The 20,039-nt window shown below is 44.4% G+C and overlaps 1 protein-coding gene and 1 non-coding gene across 2 annotated transcripts in view; one reads left to right on the top strand and one right to left on the bottom strand.

Annotated features, from left to right (window-relative positions):
• Positions 1 to 1,491: 1,491 nt before the first annotated feature.
• The window catches only part of stxbp3 (syntaxin binding protein 3), a 61,820-nt gene continuing 43,272 nt past the window's right edge, over positions 1,492 to 20,039 (bottom strand). Inside the window, exons 12-19 of the mRNA XM_038794792.1 lie at positions 19,609 to 19,674; positions 18,204 to 18,284; positions 17,866 to 18,004; positions 16,173 to 16,276; positions 15,411 to 15,509; positions 4,008 to 4,093; positions 2,824 to 2,969; positions 1,492 to 2,600 (exon numbers count right to left, since the gene is read on the bottom strand). Of these exons, the coding sequence (XP_038650720.1) occupies positions 2,539 to 2,600; positions 2,824 to 2,969; positions 4,008 to 4,093; positions 15,411 to 15,509; positions 16,173 to 16,276; positions 17,866 to 18,004; positions 18,204 to 18,284; positions 19,609 to 19,674 (783 nt within the window). The 3' untranslated portion in view covers positions 1,492 to 2,538. The remainder of the gene's footprint in view (positions 2,601 to 2,823; positions 2,970 to 4,007; positions 4,094 to 15,410; positions 15,510 to 16,172; positions 16,277 to 17,865; positions 18,005 to 18,203; positions 18,285 to 19,608; positions 19,675 to 20,039) is intronic.
• On the top strand, positions 4,233 to 4,305 carry trnaf-gaa. The gene has a single exon. It is a non-coding gene; the product is annotated as a tRNA-Phe (tRNA).

The raw sequence follows: 20,039 nt of genomic DNA, 5'->3' as shown, positions 1-20,039 counted from the left end.
TTGCTATGCTCCTGCCCCCCTCTGTATCTATATGTTGGGACATTTTTACTGTGCTGTACCATTCCTGTGGTTTAGTTGCGTTATTTGATAAAATTGAAAAAGGTCAATAAAATACTTTAAAAAAAAGGGATTTCCCATTTAAAATAGAGATGAGAATTATTTTCTTCCCACCCAGGATAAAGCATCCCGTTTGATTGACAACCCACCCACAAAAATATTCACTCTCTCCATCACCGATGCAGAGCAGCAGCCGTGTGTACCATCTACAAGATGCCCTGCAGGAACTCACCAATGTTCCTTAGTCAGCAGCTTCTAAACCCCTGATCTCTACCATCTAGAAGGCCAAGGGAAGCAGACACATGGGAGCACAATCTCTGCAAGTTCCCCATCAAGCCACTCAACATCCTTACGTGGAAACATTTTGCTGTTCCTTCATTGTCGCTGGGTCAAATTCCTGGAACTCCACCCCCAACAACACTGTGGGTTTACCTACACCATGTGGACTACAATAGTTCAAGGCGGCAGCTCATCAAAGCACCTTCTCGGGGGAAATTAGGATGGGCCATAAATCCTGAGCCAGCGATGCCCATGTCTCATAAATGAATAAAATATGACCACCAGACATCTCAAACTCTTTACAGACAATGAAATTCTTTTGATGCCTCATAATACAGGAAAATGGTGACTAGTTTGCAAATAATAAACCTCTACAAACAGCAATGTGATAACAACCAGATAATTTCTTTTTCAAAATAGCCCATTTGAAAGGTAGCACATCCAATTGCGCAGCACACCCACAGTACTGCACTGGAGTGTCAAGCTAGATTTTTGTGCTAGACCTCAATCTACAATGCACTGTTACCAATTAAAACTTGGCTGGCAGGTTATGCTGCTAAAATACAGGTCTAACATTAAAAACATGCCTCACAGTACATGCAATAGTTTTCAATGAACAAGTTATGCTTTTTCTCCCTCAAACTAAGAGAAAAACAGATGCGTCCTTTTAAAGAGCCTGCATTGATCTGTCTTTAAGCTTCTCCATCTTTGAAACGATTCATCCATTTCGCAACTTTCCCAAACCTTAAATAAAGAACTCAAGTGCGCAAGGATTAGAATCATAAACCCATGTCACATCACTCTTTTGAACTGTGAGCTAGATTTTACGGTCCTCCAGACACGTGTTTCTCTGCCGTGGGCCATTCACTGCCAGTGGGATTCTATCTTCCCATCGCTTGTCAACGGGATTTCCCACTGTAACCACCCCACGACGCCGGGAAATCTGCAGGCACGGCTGGCGGAAAAAGTGAATCTCAACGACTGGAGAATTCTGGCTTGCATGTGAGCTCACTGATTTGCTCAGTTGAATTATTCCATTGAGATTCCCAGTCAACAGAAATGTACTCTTCCTAAACATCTCATTAGATAGTTGAAAGTGGACAAAACAGATTCTATTTGATTGAAAAAGGGTGTTCATGCCATGACAATAACACACTTCTTTATAGGTTTTAGTTTATTAACAAATCAGAAGATGTACTGAATTCAAAACATTTTATTACTTTGCTAGGCATTCAGTATTTGCATAACAAAACGTTGATACTCTATCCCCTGCCTAACATTTAATTGTTAAACAAAAAAAAGCAGTTGGACTAGGACAATGCAAATAGTTTCAAGACTTGCATGAATAATCCACACCACCCAATCTTCACCTTTACTTTGTATGTACAATAAAGTCAAATTGGCACAGCTGAGAAAGAAAACAACTGCATTTTCTGGGTAGAACATAATTGTATTAATGCGTAAAGGATGAGATACGTTTTGTATTTTGCCTATATATGTGGGTATAACTTTATAGTTTCCAGGAACATTTGTAGCTGATGTGTATTCCCATTGTTCTGGTGCAGTGCTGAAATAGCATTTTGGATTGCAACTGAGCCTAAAATTGTTTACTTGGCAGGGTTACACACTTTAAACTGCTTTAGAAAAAATGTGATCTATTCCAAAATAAAGTCATTGTTTGACAAAGCTTTAAGGCATATGCAAAAGCATTTACATTGCAACAAACAATACATAGAATATGTTTTCTTTTACACCTGGAAGTTGCAAATTTAACAATTTTATTTAAGATCCATATTAGACCTAAATATATACTTTAGACAATATTTTCAAAACATTGCTATAAAATGTACAAGAACTATAATTAACACAAATCTCTGAAAATACTCCCATATAGTTATCACTTTAAAAATACACATGCATTATCAGTGATACCAACATTAGGAATTAGAGTAAGGCATCCTTTTGTGTACAATCCAATAGATCTAAAGTAGAAATACTTTGTCAGTATTGACTCGGCCCGAGCCTTAATTTACAGTTTTGAATTACATTGTTAGGGCACACCTGGTCATTAATATACGTGTTCCACCTATCAAAATATCTTCGTAAAGCAAGATTAATCCACAGATTCTCATGTTAAATCTTTGTCTTTCATATTAATTGAAATCTATACATGTGGCTAGTTTTAATTCAAACGCGGCACTTTCATTGGTTCAGTTTCTTCAGATCATCTAGTAGTCTTCTGGGGGTAAGAATATGAGTTGACCCTAAGAGACAAATATGCAAGTCAATTTGCATGTGGTAGGATGTACTTTGGCTTAAAACTTGATTATTTTTTATCCAATCCCAGATTAGCTTCCTACTCTTGCATAATACTCACCAGGTACTTTCTTTATGTTTAAATTAAATCACAATGGATCAAACGTAAGAGCCAAAATCTCACTATTAATACTAGAATGAGCCAAAGTTCGTGATTTTAAAAGTACTTACCAACAATCACGTCACAAGACTTACTGGTCCGAGATACTTCATACGCACAGCGAATCTCCGAGTAAGTTAGACCTCCTATTATGAATACAATTAGTTTAACACTTCTGCGGTCATCTTGAAGATTGCTTTTGTTCCCCTGACGAGCACTAAGTTGGAAGAATATATTTAGTTACCATCAGACACATGGTTACATGATTTATTTTGTCTAAAAGTGAACAGTTTGAAGAAATTAGCAAGTTCATATATAAAGAAAAGAAAACAGAAACGGGGTTCAACATTGGATGGAGAAAAATTGCATAGATATGGGAAAGGAGTGGAGGAGTGGAATTAATTGGATTGCTCTTTGAAGCAGCACATGCAAACTGGATGGGCCATATAGCATTTTTCTCTGCTGTACTATTCTATGACTATGGAGTATAGCATTCTGAATGCAAAATACTTGAAGGTACTCATTATTAAATATCGGTTGACCTATGGAGGTCACGCAAGTCCAGAATACACATTTCTCCTTTTAACAGGAAAAAATTCAACTATCTGGATTTTATTTGGACAAGTACAACAGAAAATGGAAATTCAACAACAGGGCATTCCAAACGGCAAAGTAGATAAAAGATGTCCAACTTCACTAAGAAGAGGCCATGCAACCAATTCTTTACCAATGAGCTCAATACTATACTTTTGGAACATTTCTACCCCAGCCCATTACAGCACATGGAGACATTCTGTCAATAAAAACCATATAAGTTTCACTTGCATGCGACACTCCATCAAAAATATTGAGAGTTTTATTTTACCTACATATTACTGTTTCATTAGATTTATTACATTGCTGAATTACAAATTTTCACCTTTTAATCAAAATTTTTTAAAATAAATCTATCCTAGGTTCTTATGGCAAAAGTTTGAATTCTTCTTTTATTAAAAAGATGTCTAACTGAATCACCATAACTATTTTAAAACAGCACAGCTTTTGAATTCCTATAGGTACAACTGAAACAATAACAATCTAATTAAATAGGTCATACACAAAACATTTTAGGACATTTTATTTGTACTAAAGTTAGTCACTAAAAGGTTAAAACTGACATTTAAAGGAATATTTGATAAATGATCAACAATTGCCCTTTTCAGATTTTCTGCTGAAAAAGATTCATAACAGGTTCATTGTTAAAGACAATTCATACCTTACAGCTCCTGAGCCATTCCAAGCAGCGCTACATCCTGAGCAATGAGGCCATTCCTGGGAATCAAGCTTGTTTGCAATGGTATCCTGTACAAAAGACAACAATTCAAAAGCACGAATGATAAAATAGTCTTCAATGCGCTTACATTCCAAACAGATAGCAAAATGTGCACTTCAAGCAATGGGAAAGGCTATAGTAACAATTAGGACTGCTATTATTAGGTCAGCCGAAATAGTTCAGTTGGGAGAGTGTTAGACTGAAAATCTAAAGGTCCCTGGTTCAATCCCGGGTTTCGACATCACGCCGAGTGCTGCTGGCTTTCCTCGCTATCTGTCAAGTTAGACAGTGGTTAGCACTATTGTCTCACAGCACCAGGGCCCCAGTTTCGATTCCTGGCTTGGATCACTGGGTGCTCCGGTTTCCTCCCACAACAAGTCCTGAAAGACGTACTGTTAAGTAATTTGGGCATTCTGAATTCTCCCTCTGTGTACCTGAACTGGCGCCGGAATGTGGCGACTAGGGGCTTTTCACAGTAACTTCCTTGTTAATGTAAGCCTACTTGTGACAATAAAGATTATTAATTATTTAAAATACACGTGTGCAATCTTACGCTGAATTACTAACTGAAAACTAGCAAAGGACCAGGAGTAGTCTATTTTACCTGAAATGCCTTTTTGTTATCTCATTTCCTTACCTTTCTCCAGACCTTTTACCTTTCTCCACACCCTTTAAACCCTCACTTCCTAAAGAAAAGCTTCCATATCCCTTTCAAATCCAATGTGTATTCTGCATCTATGATCTTTTGGTTAGTGTTGGTCTGATTTTCTTTCAATCTGGATTTGCTTTTAATCAGCTTTGTTTTCTGTATCAGAAGTTAGAGTAATTTCCCATCTGGTTATTCAATTCTCCTTCAGTATTTTAAACCACCTAATGGGATCACTATGTAAACTCCTCTTTTCCAGATAGTTTAACACAAGTTCATCCAGATCCCACTGAACGCAAATCCTCTGATCTTGGTGAATTGATACGGATTCCCTCCAGGCCAGTACAAAAAATATCAATTGACAGAAACACGGTTTACAAGAAAAACTTGGACTTTTATGTATCTATTTCTGTTGCTATCTCCCTTGGACCGCCGAGGTGCCATTCTTGCAGCTGAGCAAAAATCAAAACTATTACAAATCCTGTCTAGCACCATGTTACAATTAATAGTATTACTATAGTGGTCGTCTGGAAAATTTCAAGTCTACATGAAAATGATTTGTGGTAACTGAAATATCTCGATTCCAGATAGACTAAAAACTGTCACCCCTCAGGCATTAACTCTCTAGGTCTTGTGATCTGATCATTGAAGTGATAGGAAAGACCAGACTGTTTTTGGCTGCTTGACGTGTAGAGCATTACAAAGCCTCACCTATGATGTCCATCCAACTTCTTTTTTTTTAATAAACATTTTATTGAGATTTTTTTGGTATTATAACAACCACAATAAGCAATGTACATGAAACTATAAACATAGTGCAAAAGCCATCTCCCTCCCTTCCAGGTCGCACCTTTATTAACCCCCTACTATAAGCTAAACTAACCCCCCCCCCCCCCCCTTCTGCTGACGATAAATTTTCCACGAAGAAGTTGACTAACAGTTGTCACCTCTGGGCGAACCCTAACATTGACCCTCTCAAGGCAAACTTGATTTTCTCCAAACAGAGAAAGCTAGCCATGTCCGATAGCCAGGTCTCTGACTTCAGGGGCTTTGAGTCCCTCCAAGCTAATAGTATCCGTCTCCGGGCTACCAGGGAAGCAAAGGCCAGAACATCAGCCTCTTTCTCCTCCTGAATTCCCTGGTCTTCCGACACCCCAAAAATCACCACCTCTGGACTCAGCGCCACCCTTGTTTTTAACACTGTGGACAGGGCCGGCTCAAGGCACCGGCAACTCGGGCAGTCGCCCGGGGCGCCATGTGCTAGGGGGCGCCAGAGACTCGGGTCCCGCGCATGCGCAGTTGGGCAGGTGCCAACCAGCGCATGCGCGGTGGCCGCCCTCCCCCAGGGCGGCCCCCCCCCTCGGTCCGCCCCCCCCCCCCCGCCCGGTCCGCTCCCCCCGCCCCCGCTCGGTCCGGCCCCCCCCCCCCTCGGGTCCGCCCCCCTCGGCCCCGCCCCCCCCCCCCCCCCCCCCCCCCCAAGGGCGCCGAAGTTCAGCTTGCCCGGGGCGCCAGCAACCCTAGGGCCGGCGCTGACTGTGGACATGCTTCCGGTTGTGGCTATGCAGAGCTAAGTCGCACATTCGGCAGCTCCCGCTTAGAATGGACTTTTGAGCTCTTTTCAGGGCCCCCAACGGCAATTTTTCGATATTTCCCAGTGTGGGAAGCAGTTTGCAGCATTCCCCCGACAGTGTATGGCTTGGACCAGGAGAGGGGCAACTAAAAAAGTGGTGGTGAAGCCAAAGAAAGTGCGAGGGAAGAAAAGCAAGATGGCGGCGGGCGGAGGAGCAACAGGAGGCTCTCCAGCGCTACTTCAGGGAGCTTAAAGCGGACCTGCTGGAGCCGATGAAGGCTTCCATTGATAAGTTGCTGGAGACCCAGGCGGCCCAGGGGGTGACGATCCGCGAGGTCCGACAGAAGGTCTCGGAGCACGAAGACGAGATCTTGGGACCGGTTGCATAAATTAAGTCTGGCCCGGCTAGTAGACCAAATTAAGGACGATTTTCGGATATGGGACGCGCTCCTGTTATCATTAGCTGGGAGGATGCAGACGGTGAAGATGGCGGTCCTCCCGAGATTCCTGTTCATGTTTCAATGTTTCCCCATCTTTATTCCACAGTCCTTATTTAAACGGTTCCCGCCGGCACGGTACTCCACCAGCCCCGTGTGGTGGCGGCCCTGAGAGTCTGGGGGCAATGGAGGAGACATGTGGAAGCAGAGGGAGCATCGATCTGGTCCCGAATCTGTAATAATCACCAGTTTGCCCGGGAAGTATGGTTGGGGGGTTCTGGATATGGCGGAGAGCAGGGATTGAGAGGATGGGAGATATGTTTATAGAGGGGAGCTTTCCGAGTATGAGGGCACTGGAGGAGAAGTTTGGGTTGACGAGGGGAACAATTCAGGTATCGGCAGGTGCGGGACTTCCTATGTAAACAGGTGTCAACCTTCCCGCTCCTACCGCTAAGGGGGATTCAGGACAGGGTAGTTTCTAGAGGGTGGGTAGGAGAAGGGAGCATCTCGGACATTTACAAGGCACTTATGGGGTCAGAGGAGACGCAGACTGAGGATTTGAAGCGCAAGTGGGAGGAGGAGCTGGGAGGAGAGATAGAGGATGGTCTGTGGGCGGACACGTTTAGTAGAGTCAACACGTCCACAACATGTGCCAGGCTCAGCCTGATCCAATTTAAGGTCGTTCACCGGGCTCACATAACAGTGGCCCGGATGAACAGATTCTTTGGGGTGGAAGACAGATGTGCAAAATGTGTGGGAGGACTAGCGGACCATGTCCACATGTTCTGGGCATGTCCGAAGCTTAGGGGATTTTGGCAGGGGTTTGCAGATGTCATGTCCACTGTTTTTTTAAAAATAATTTTTATTTAAGTTTTCACAAAATATCAACAACAAAAATATAAAGTACAAAATGCAAAAAATGTAAAGGAAACTCAGTAACAAAAATAATAAATTAACACCCACCCAAACACATAGCAAATATATACACCCAGACAAAATCTCCAATATATAGAAACAAAACTGAAATAAAACCCCCTCCCCCCGGGTTGCTGCTGCCACTGATCGTTGTCTACCGTTCTGCCAGGAAGTCTAGGAACGGTTGCCACCGCATGAAAAACCCCTGTACCGACACCCTCAAAGCAAATTTCACCCGTTCCAATTTGATAAACCCTGCCATGTCATTGATCCAGGCCTCAACGTTTAATTTCTTAATTTCACAAGGCTGGTGGAGCAGATGGAGGAGGAGTTCAAGAGGTGGGATGCGCTACCGCTGTCTTTGTCGGGTAGGGTGCAGTCAGTGAAGATGACGGTGCTCCTGAGGTTTTTGTTTCTGTTCCAGTGCCTCCCCATTTCTATCCCGAAGGCCTTTTTTAGACGGGTCAATAGGAGCATAACGGGGTTTGTATGGGCACGTGGGACTCCGAGGGGGAGAAGAGTATTCCTGGAGCGGATCAGGGATGGGGGGGCTGGCGCTGCCCAATCTCTGTGGATACTACTGGGCCGCTAATGTGGCGATGGTGCGCAAGTGGGTGCTGGAGGGGAAGGGGACGGCATGGAAGAGGCTGGAAACGGCGTCTTGTGAGGGTACGAGTCTGGAGGCACTGGCAATGGCGCCGCTGCCGCTCCCTCCAAAGAGGTATACCACGAGCCCGGTGGTGGTGGCTACCCTCAAAATCTGGGGGCAGTGGAGGCGGCACAGGGGGGGAGTTGGGGGCCTCGGTGCGGAACCCGTTACGGGGAAACCATCGGTTTGTCCCAGGAAGGATAGATGGAGGGTTTGCGGGGTGGCACAGGGCAGGGATAAGGAGGTTGGGGGACCCATTCGTGGATGGGAAGTTCGCGAGACTGGGTGAGCCGAAGGAGAGGTACGAGAAACGCCTTTAGATACCTACAGGTAAGGGCGTTTGTTAGGCGGCAAGTGGTGGGATTTCCGCTGATGCCGCCACGCACTGTACCGGATATGGTGCTCTCGGGGGTGTGGGTTGGAGAGAGTAAGGTTTCGGCAATATACCAGGTGATGCAGGACAAGGTGGAGGCCTCGGTGGAGGAGCTGAAAGGTAAGTGGGAGGAGGAGCTAGGGGAGGTGATCGAGCAGGGGACTTGGGCAGATGCCCTAGGGAGAGTCAACTCTTCCTCTTCGTGTGTGAGGCTCAGCCTCATACAGTTCAAGGTGTTGCACAGGGCACACATGACCGGGACAAGGATGAGCCGGTTTTTTTGGGACAAGGACAGATGTGTTAGGTGCTCAGGGAGCCCAGCAAACCACACCCATATGTTCTGGGCATGCCCCAGAGGCCGGTATTCTGGCCTTTGCGTCCCTGGTAGCCCGGCGGAGGATTCTTCTTCAGTGGAGGGATGCGAGGCCCCCAAACGTTGAGGCCTGGATCAATGACATGGCGGGGTTTATCAAATTGGAAAGGGTGAAATTTGCTTTGAGGGGGTCGGTACAGGGGTTTTTCATGCGGTGGCAACCGTTCCTAGACTTCCTGGCAGAACGGTAGACAACGATCAGTGGCAGCAGCAACCCGGGGGGAGGGGGTTTTATTTCAGTTTTGTTTCTATATATTGGAGGTTTTGTCTGGGTGTATATATTTGCTATGTGTTTGGGTGGGTGTTAATTTATTATTTTTGTTACTGAGTTTCCTTTACATTTTTTGCATTTTGTACTTTATATTTTTGTTGTTGATATTTTGTGAAAACTTAAATAAAAATTAATTTAAAAAAAACACTGTGGACATGACATCTGCAAACCCCTGCCAAAATCCCCTAAGCTTCGGACATGTCCAGAACATGTGGACATGGTTCGCTGGTCCTCCCACACATTTTGCTCATCTGCCTTCCACCCCAAAGAATCTGTTCATCCGGGCCACTGTCATGTGAGCCCGGTGAACGACCTTAAATTGGATCAGGCTGAGCCTGGCACATGTTGTGGACGTGTTGACTCTACTAAACGTGTCCGCCCACAGACCATCCTCTATCTCTCCTCCCAGCTCCTCCTCCCACTTGCGCTTCAAATCCTCAGTCTGCGTCTCCTCTGACCCCATAAGTGCCTTGTAAATGTCCGAGATGCTCCCTTCTCCTACCCACCCTCTAGAAACTACCCTGTCCTGAATCCCCCTTAGCGGTAGGAGCGGGAAGGTTGACACCTGTTTACATAGGAAGTCCCGCACCTGCCGATACCTGAATTGTTTCCCCTCGTCAACCCAAACTTCTCCTCCAGTGCCCTCATACTCGGAAAGCTCCCCTCTATAAACATATCTCCCATCCTCTCAATCCCTGCTCTCCGCCATATCCAGAACCCCCCAACCATACTTCCCGGGCAAACTGGTGATTATTACAGATTCGGGACCAGATCGATGCTCCCTCCGCTTCCACATGTCTCCTCCATTGCCCCCAGACTCTCAGGGCCGCCACCACACGGGGCTGGTGGCGTACCGTGCCGGCGGGAACGGCAGAGGCACAGTTACCAAAGCCCCCAAACTGGTGCCCTTGCATGAAGCCACCTCCATACGCTCCCATGCCGACCCCTCCCCCACCACCCACTTCCTGATTATGGCTATATTTGCCGCCCAGTAATAGTTACTAAAATGTGGCAGCGCCAGCCCGCCCTCTCCCCAACTCCGTTCAAGCATTACCTTCCTTACCCGCCCAAACACAGCCAGAGATCAATTTGTTGACCCGTTTAAAAAAGGACCGTGGAATAAAGATGGGGAAACATTGAAACATGAACAGGAATCTCGGGAGGACCGTCATCTTCACCGTCTGCATCCTCCCAGCTAATGATAACAGGAGCGTATCCCATATCCGAAAATCGTCTTAAATTTGGTCTACTAGTCGGGCCAGATTTAATTTATGCAGCCGGTCCCATTCCCGCACCACTTGAATGCTGAGGTACCTAAAGCTTCCCCCTACTAATCTAAACGGCAGCTCCCCCAATCGCCTCTCCTGTCCCATCGCCTGGACCGCAAACATCTCACTTTTCCCCATATTTTGCTTGTACCCCGAAAACCGGCCAAATTCCCCTGGAATCCTCATGATTTCTTCCATCCCCTCTAATGGGTCTGATACATACAGAAGCAGGCCGTCTGCATAGAGCGAGACTCTGTGCTTCTCCTACCCCCCCCCCCCCCCCCCCCCAGACCAGCCCCTTGAGGCTCTCTGAGAAATTGCCAATGGCTCCATAGCTAGCGTGAACAACAGTGGGGAGAGGGGGCATCCCTGTCTCATCCCCGGTGCAGTCCCAAATAGTCCGATGTTGTCCTATTCTTCCGTACGCTTGCCACAGGAACCTAATACAGCAACCTGACCCAGCCAATAAAGCCCCGCTCAAATCCAAACCATCCCTGTACCTCCCACAGATAATCCCATTCTATCCGGTCCAAAGTCTTTTCTCTATCCATTGCGATTACTACCTCCACCTCCCTACCTTCCGGGGACATCATGATCACAGTTAACAGCCGTCTTACATTGGTCACCAACTGCCTATCCTCAACAAACCTCGTCTGGTCCTCCCCAATAACATCTGGAACACGATCCTCAATCTGGAGCACAAAATATTGGCCTGCAGTTTGGCGTCCACATTGAGCAGGGTGATCAGCCTGTAGGAACCACACAGCTCTGGGTTTTTGTCCCGCTTCAGAATCAGCAAAATCGTGGCCTGTGACATTGTCGGGGGGCAGCACCCCTCTTTCCCTTGCCTCATTGAACATCATCAACACCGGCCCCAATATCCCAGTGAACCTTTTATAAAACTCCACTGGGTACCCGTCCGGCCCCGGGGCTTTACCTGACTGCATGGCCTTCAGACCTTCCACTATGTCCATCCCACTTCTGAGAAAGGTACGAAACCTACACCAAACCTGGACTGTCCAGTTCAAAATCCAGAAGGAAACTCTAGGCATTCTTAACATGGATACAGTCCTACTTAATTTATGGATGACATCGAAAGTTTGTTCTACTGGCTTATATTAAGCAGGGACTTCTTGGATATAATCAATAAATTGCTGATGACACTGACCATTATCAGAGTTAACTGATTAAATCTACTTTCAAGATATGAATTTTTTTATTTAAAAAAAAATAATTTTTATTCAGATTTTCACAAAATATCACTAACAGAAAATATTAACAAAAAATATTAACAGCTAAGAAAACAAAAAAGAGCAACCCCCCCCCATACAAAAAAAAAGAAATAGATTAACGCCTGTCATAAACAAAGAACACATGTACACGTCCCTTCAACCCAACCCACAGAAACGACCCCCCGCCCCCCGGGCTGCTGCTGCTGCTGGCCTTTTCTCTACCGTTCTGCCAGGAAATCTAGGAAAGGCTGCCACCGCCTGAAGAACCCCTGTACTGATCCCCTGCGGGCAAATTTCACCCTCTCCAATTTGATTGACCCCGCCATATCACTGATCCAGGCCTCCACGCTTGGGGGCCTCGCATCCTTCCACTGAAGAAGAATCCTCCCCCGGGCTACGAGGGACACAAAGGCCAGAACACCAGCCTCTTTCGCCTCCTGCACTCCCGGCTCCATTGCAACCCCAAATATTGCGAGTCTTCAGCCTGGATTGACCCTGGATCCTACCACCCTCGACACCGTGCTTGCTACCCCCTTCCAAAATTCCCCCAGCGCTGGGCATGCCCAGAACATATGGGCGTGGTTTGCTGGGCTCTCCGAGCACCTAGCACACCTGTCTTTGCTCCCAAAGAACCTACTCATCCTCGTCCCGGTCATATGAGCCCTATGTAGCACCTTGAACTGTATGAGGCTAAGCCTCGCACAAGAAGAGGAGGAGTTCACTCTTTCCAGAGCATCCGCCCACATCCCCTCCTCAATCTCCTCACCCAGCCCCTCTTCCCATTTACCCTTCAGCTCCTCCTCCGAGGCCTCGTCTACCTCCTGCATCACTTGGTACATGTCCGAAATCCTCCCCTCTCCAACCACACCCCCAAGAGCACCCTGTCCTGGACCTCACACGGGGGCAACAGAGGGAACCCCGCCACCTGCCGCCTGGCAAACGCCCTTACCTGCATGTACCTAAAAATGTTCCCGGGGGGAGCCCTAACTTCCCCTCTAACTCACCCAGGCTCGCAAACTTCCCGTCTACAAACAGGTCCCTCAACCTCCTAACACCTGCCCAGTGCCAACTCGGGAACCCGCCATCGATTCTCCCTGGAACAAACTGGTGGTTCCCCCGTATCGGGGACCACATCGAGACCCCCACCTCCCCCCTGTGCCGTCTCCATTGTCCCCAAATTCTGAGAGTAGCCGCCACCACCGGCCTCATTGGAGGGAGCGGCAACGGCGCCGTTACCAGCGCCTCCAGGCTCGGGCCCACACAGGACGCCATCTCCATCCTCTTCCATGCTGCCCTTCCCCGTCCATTACCCACTTACGCACCATCGCTGCGTTGGCAGCCCAATAGTATCCAAAGAGGTCGGGCAGCGCCAGCGCCAGCCCCCCCCCCCCCCCCCCCCCCCTCCCCCCCTGCCCCACTCCAAAAACACCCTTCTCACCCTCGGGGTCCCATGCGCCCATACAAACCCCATAATGCTCCTGTTGACCCTCCTAAAAAAGGCCTTCGGGAACTTTCAAGTTATGAATGACATCCCCTTGGCGGCATATGGTGTTTCTGCCACACCCCATCCTCAGCTCAAAGAAATTGGGGGCAAACCGGTCTCTGCGTGGCCTGGATGCCCAAAACTAATATTAACGTTTGTTAAATGGCTCTCCATCTGGGACGAAAGTCCCACCGAGAGTTGCTGGCTACTTCACTGGCTGGCAGCTCTCCAGTCTCAGCAGCACCACTGGGAGAAGTGACCACTGATGGAACTGCAGTCAATGCACAACAAAGAGCATCAATGAACTTGATAACAGGTTGAGTTGGGGGGGGGAAGAGACGGGCACGTGTAGCTTTGCCAGGACCAATGTGGCAGACTCTGGCAAGGGAGGAAGTCAGGAAGCACCATAAGGTGGGTGGGGAGATAAGCAGAAGCAGGGAGCACTGTGGAGTGTGCTGACCAGGAGGGAACATCTCCTGGAACCCATAACCAGGGCTCATTTGGCAGTCTTGCCATGTACCAACAGCGGTGGGAGGAGGCCCTTGAATGACCACTTAAGGGCCTCAAAGGGTATCAAATTCTGACCCTCATTTGTGTACTTACTGCTTCTGTTAAAAATATATATATTTTAGATTGTCTTAATAACTCAGTGGGTAAAAGTACACAAAGGTAGAATGGAGCCTTTCAGACCAGAAAGCTCCCACTTTCTGTCTTCAGTCTGGGCCGACTTAGTCAATCTCTAATGGGAAATATTACTGATGTTAAAGTTGGGCTCATGGTTTTCTGTCCAAGAAGAGAAGCAGCAGCATTTATCACAGTTCCCATTTCTTAATACCTGTCCAATGAACACAACTGGCAAATGGTCGCCTGGTGAGGATCAGTCTGAGCTGTAAGACCCCAAGTACCTGGACACTACCTTGGCTTACACTTAGTTCCTTCCTTAGCTTTTTAATAGTACCTGATCATACTTCTTTAAACATCTTAAAGTGTTTAAGATGCTTCAAACAGTAGTTCACTGAATGTAGGTCACCATGACAGCCTTTTTGCACATTAACAATAGGCAAACAACAAATTAGTAGAATGACTGGTTCATCAGTCTTGGTTATGTCGATTTAGGGAGAAAAAAAGCTGAGGTCAGAGTCAGCTCCCTGCTCTTCCTCATACAGTGGAACAGGATTAACAGCCATTCAGACTGTAGTTTAATTGATGGATAGCACCTATTTTTAAGGCAATATTTCTTCAGTACTGCACAGGGGCACTGATCTAGGCCAGGAGTGAAGCTCAAACCCCAACCAACCTAATCCAAATGTAAGAAAATAGAAAACTAAAAACCTCCAGCAATGCAATCTAATTGCATGCATAAATAAATAATATACCCAACAAGTGACATGGTATATACTCAAAATATGCAGTACTTCTTTCATAAATTACTGCTCTCAAAAGATATTGCTCAAGCGTGTTAAGTTGACAAAACTATTGGCTTCAGTTCTAAAGATACAAATCAATGATAATGTATAAACGTCATACGAAGCACTTCAGAGAAAGAGTTTCAATTAGCTCTATTTGAGTGTGTGTGCCACCCCAATGCTTAATGACATTCATCAGAGAATTAAGTCAAAACCCTTTTAGAAACTGCATTCACTGTGTCATTTCATAAGCTGAAAGATAATCACCTATCAAGGATCATCAATTTTATTTCCTGTAAGTATTTTCCCCAAATTGCAACTGCACAGATTAAATTGACGTAAGTGACAGATTGAGTCTACAGTAAACATTACTGCAGGATTATGTGCCTTAAATTTTAAGGTATAATGTTGCAAAAGGTCATATTTTACCACCAACTCAAATAATTTGAAAGGACTTAAGGAGGTAGGTAACTTTGAATTGTCAAGCTAACTGTAACATTAATTATATGAAATTCCTTGATTTCTAAAGGAAAACTTCATGCTAAAGGGGGTAGAGCCAAATACTTGCTCCGAAAGACAGAAGGATTGCAGATCACCTCATGTCCAGCTACAAGGCACCACAGAAATAAGATACCTACCTATTTTCTTGGCAGAGGAATTGCGTGTGATACAAATGGAGAAGCACATTAAAAAAAGCAAATATTTGAGAAAAGGTAATATTACCTCCATGATATCTTTAATGAATGGAGTCCACCTGGAAAGCTGATAGCTCTCGTCATCACTGCGATCTTTCCGGAAAGGTTTACGGTGCTGAGCATTTGACTGGAAATATGTATGCATTAGAAGTACAACATTAATAGCATCATAATGCAATTTTTATTGTAAACCACTTTTAAGCATGCTCATAGTAAACATTTCAGTTATTTTAGGGCAGCACAAGTGGATAGCACTGTGGCTTCACAGCGCCAGGGTCCCAGGTTTGATTCCCCGCTGGGTCACTGTCTGTGCGGAGTCTGCACGTTCTCCGCGTGTCTGCGTGGATTTCCTCCGGGTGCTCCGGTTTCCTCCCACAGTCCAAAGACACGCAGGTTAGGTGGATTGGCCATTCTAAATTGCCCTTAGTGTCCAAAAAGGTTAGGAGGGGTTATTGGGTTACGGGGATAGGGTGGAAGTGAGGGTCTAAGTGGGTCGGTGCAGACTTGATGGGCCGAATGGCCTCCTTCTGCACTGTATATTCTATGTTCTATTAAAGTAGTTATTGGCACATTGTGCAAAGGGAAAATACTAAAAAGGTAGAAGAATATTAATGGCAGCAAAATGCATCTATTAATTTAAAGTTGCCAAACAAAACACAAGAAATCAGTTCTATTGTTTTTTTTTAAATTACAGTAGTGACAGGACCCGTGAGTTCCAGACTGAAGACCAACTAAAACAAAATATAGAAATATGAAGCAATTTAAAAACTGCACTGATAGTTTAACTTACGGACAGAATCGGAACATCAAGATATTTCCAATTTTCAATGATGTCACGGTCATCTGTAATCTTGCCATGCTGGATAAGTTTGCTAAGATTCTCTTCTGTAGTACCTTAGCAAAATAAAAATATAAAAAGGTAAAGCACTGTGGATACGGTGGACTTCTTTTGTGATTTTTGAAATAATATCAGTGGTGTCAATTTTTAAAATATATTACGCAGTACCAGTGATCATCTCATATTGGAATCCCATCAATTTTATTTTCCAAACACATGACCTTTATCACACTTACACGCACTATTTTCTCCAACTTCCAGTAAGCTTGAATTTGCACGATATACCATGATAAAGATTTTAGTATGCTCCTAGCCAACCTGCTGGATGAATAGAAGCACATTCCCGTACCAGCCTCCCCGGACAGGCGCCGGAATGTGGCGACTAGGTGCTTTTCACAGTAACTTCATTGAAGCCTACTCGTGACAATAAGCGATTTTCATTTAATTTCATAAGCAGCCATTGGAAGTTCCGGGGAGGGGGTCAAGTTAAGAGTAAGAATGGATCTACAACATTCATAACAATAGCCTTCACCTTAATTCGGGCTTACAGTTAACGCATTAAAAATATCACTTTGTTTAACTCAATAGGGTAAAAGGGATAGGGTACACAATTTACTTGGCATTCCAGACATGTTAAAAAGGGGAAAATCTATTGAAATTTGGAAATTCAATGATCCAAGACTCAAATCACAAGGACAGAGCATGAAAACTGAAGATCTATGTCACCCCATTTTGTGGCATTCGCAAAAGGGCTCAAGCATCCCACTATCAGTTGCTTTGAGTCAGAGAGCAATATTCAACAAAAATTTCAAGATCACACTATTATTGTATTAAGTTATACTTTCAGGTCGGGTTCAAACCCGTTTACAAATATCGTTTCAGTAAATGAGCTACATGAGACTACACATATTTAAAAAAACATAAAGGACTAAGGTCAATAATAGTCTTACAATTTCTTTGTGTCTGGCTATAGACTACAGCAAAGCACAATCGCCTTATACTACTAGATCAGTTGAATTTCTACACAAGTCAATTAATTTGATTAATAAAATTATTTTTGTCCATCTATGGCAAAGTATGTCTTTTTTTAAACTCAGCAGTAAAAAAAAAAAGAGACAGGAAATCTTGTGTTTTTACAGTGGAAATTGCCTGTAAAAATGGCACAGGAAAACAAAGCTCAAGAAAGCTGTGAGAAACTTTAGGTTTGTCTCAATTCAAAATGCAGAACACTTGATAAGTCCAAACTTTCCGACTTTCCCATCCCTACTTAACTGGAATCATTACAAATAAAGTTATGTCCCTTAAACCGGGAGCGCTTGGGAAGATTTTATTGGAAAACCAAGAAACGTTCAGACAGCACTTTAAATTTGTTGTGTTTTATTCCATTAATATTGCAGTTTTAAATAAACTTACATTTGAAAATTATTATAGCACCAGCTGCCCGGAACAATAAATTAAATTACTGCAAGACAAATCATATAATTGTATTTTGCTTCACGGCAAATAAAGGCAAATTTTTCCCTTTGAATAAGGCTTGTTACTTGGTGCCATTGATACAAAACCATCATTAATTTTTCACATCACTGGATTCATATCAAAGAAACAAAATGAGCAGCAGATGCTGAACAAATGTCTTTTACTGTACCATTTACATGGAAGATATAGAGCAAGATGATCCTTAATTTGTCGTAACTGTTGATTGATTTATCCAGCATAATAGGCAGAATGATTCGCATGGGATCCTTAATTTTTTGCCTTTGTGCATCAGCTCCAATAGCTAGGTCCTAAAGAAAAGAGAAATTTTCCTTACTGATAGCAGAAGTCAAGGAACAATAAATCCTTGAACCAGTCGCTTATTTTGATAATTCATGCCAAAAACATGTCTTAATCTTTTAATTGACAAGAAAAACACTTGTGCTAAACTATAATTTACTTTGCAATATTGTAACATCCAGCGTATTGAAGCTCAAAAATACGATTTACCTGTTCAGCCTTGCATAGTTTTTCTACGGTCCCGTGGAAAAGCTTCATACAATCTTCAGCTAAACTCAGGTGGACTGTTTGCTATGGAATTGGAGGGAAGAGACAAATTAAAGAAAACACCTTCAATCTAAATCCCAGTAACTCACACTCCAAACTTCATGTTCAGATGTATGTAGGCCTGTCCCTTTCACTGTAGGCAAGCACACTGTACAAAAGACCCAGCTACTACTTTTTTTCTCCTTTGTGCCATTAAATTAATAGGACAATAGTTAATACACTGCAGTGTATTTAGACATTTGTATGCAATAGGAATGCCAAAACTGCTAACATGTACACATGACAAATGTAGGCAGCTTGCTAGGATTTACATTCCCATTATAACAGCATGACCTCATTATGCTGCCGTAATTTCATAGAATTTACAGTGCAGATGGAGGCCATTCAGCCCTTCGAGTCTGCACCGGCCCTTGAAAAGAGCACCCCACTTAAGCCCCACGCCTCCACCCCATCCTCTTTATCCCTGTAACCCAACCTAACCTTTTTGGACACGAAGGGCAATTTATCATAGCCAATCAACCTGACCTGCACATCTTTGGACTGTGGGAGGAAAGCAGAGCGCCCGGAGGAAACCCATGCACACACGGGGAGAACGTGCAGACTCAACACAGACAGTGACCCAAGCCGGGAATCGAACCTGGGACCCTAGAGCAGCGAAGCAACTGTGCTAACCACTATGCAACCGTGCTGCCTTCCCACCGTTACCCTCTCACCATTACCCTCCCCCAACCCCACCCTTCCTGGAACCCAGAATCCTGGAAAATCACCTCTTTAACCATTGCTATCAGCTCCCAATCACTGGTAGCTGAACTTTGGTTGTCAAACATTTGGGATATTTCAGTAAAAACAATTCAAAATGTCCCCCTATCCATCAACATATAGAATTTATCACACAGGGAAAAATTACTTATTTTCAGTCCCCTGGTATTTTCAGGTAACATTATTCTACATATACTGTATACTTGCTGCAAATAAAATGACAGCATGAATTTAAATCATTACACACATTATAATGAATTAAAAACAGATAACAGCTACAAACATCGAGGAAACATTCCGTGCAAATAGATATCTCTCTGAAGCATTGGGCGGGATTCTCCGGCCTCCCAGCCATGTGTTTTGTGGTGGCTTGGCGTTCGCTGGCAGTGGGATTCCCTGGTCCTGCCGCTTTCAATGGGATTTCCCATTGAAGCAACCTCACCCTGCCGGGAAAGCCGCGGCAGGGGGTATGCTGCCGGCAGGACCAGAGAATCCTGCCAGCCTTAATGGCCGGAGGATTCTGGCCTTTATCTCACCATAATATATTGTACAAGACATGGAATTCAAAGCAGCTTCCTTTAAAAAATACCTTGGTCTTTTGCTTTCGATAGTTAGGCAACTTTTTCATCAATTGAGATAAAGAGCTTAGGGTAGGCTGGAAGATAAAAACAGTTCCAGAAAAAGTCAAAAGCAAGAATTATGTAATGAGGTTCAATTCGAGGACTATCTATAGCCACCCACATTCAGTTTGGCTGCAGTTTTGGGGGGGTTTATGATGAGAATACAATAAAGCAGTTGAATAAAAGCATCATTATTTCAAAAGAAAATTGTCAATGAAGACAGTGATTTAGCAATCTTAGTTAATCCATTTATATTAATTTTTTTCTTGATATATTCCAGGATTTTCACTTGTATTTCCACACCTGTAATACTATCAAATACTTCAGATCTAATTTTCCATTCCCTTAGCTATCTTATATATCACAAAGGGTCATCTTTCAAATGCCTCCTTTCCAGCTA

Source organism: Scyliorhinus canicula, chromosome 4 (assembly GCF_902713615.1).
Source record: "Scyliorhinus canicula chromosome 4, sScyCan1.1, whole genome shotgun sequence".
Classification (NCBI taxonomy): domain Eukaryota; kingdom Metazoa; phylum Chordata; class Chondrichthyes; order Carcharhiniformes; family Scyliorhinidae; genus Scyliorhinus; species Scyliorhinus canicula.
The sequence above is the reverse complement of the archived record's forward strand: the minus strand, read 5'-3'. Positions and strand labels throughout refer to the sequence as shown.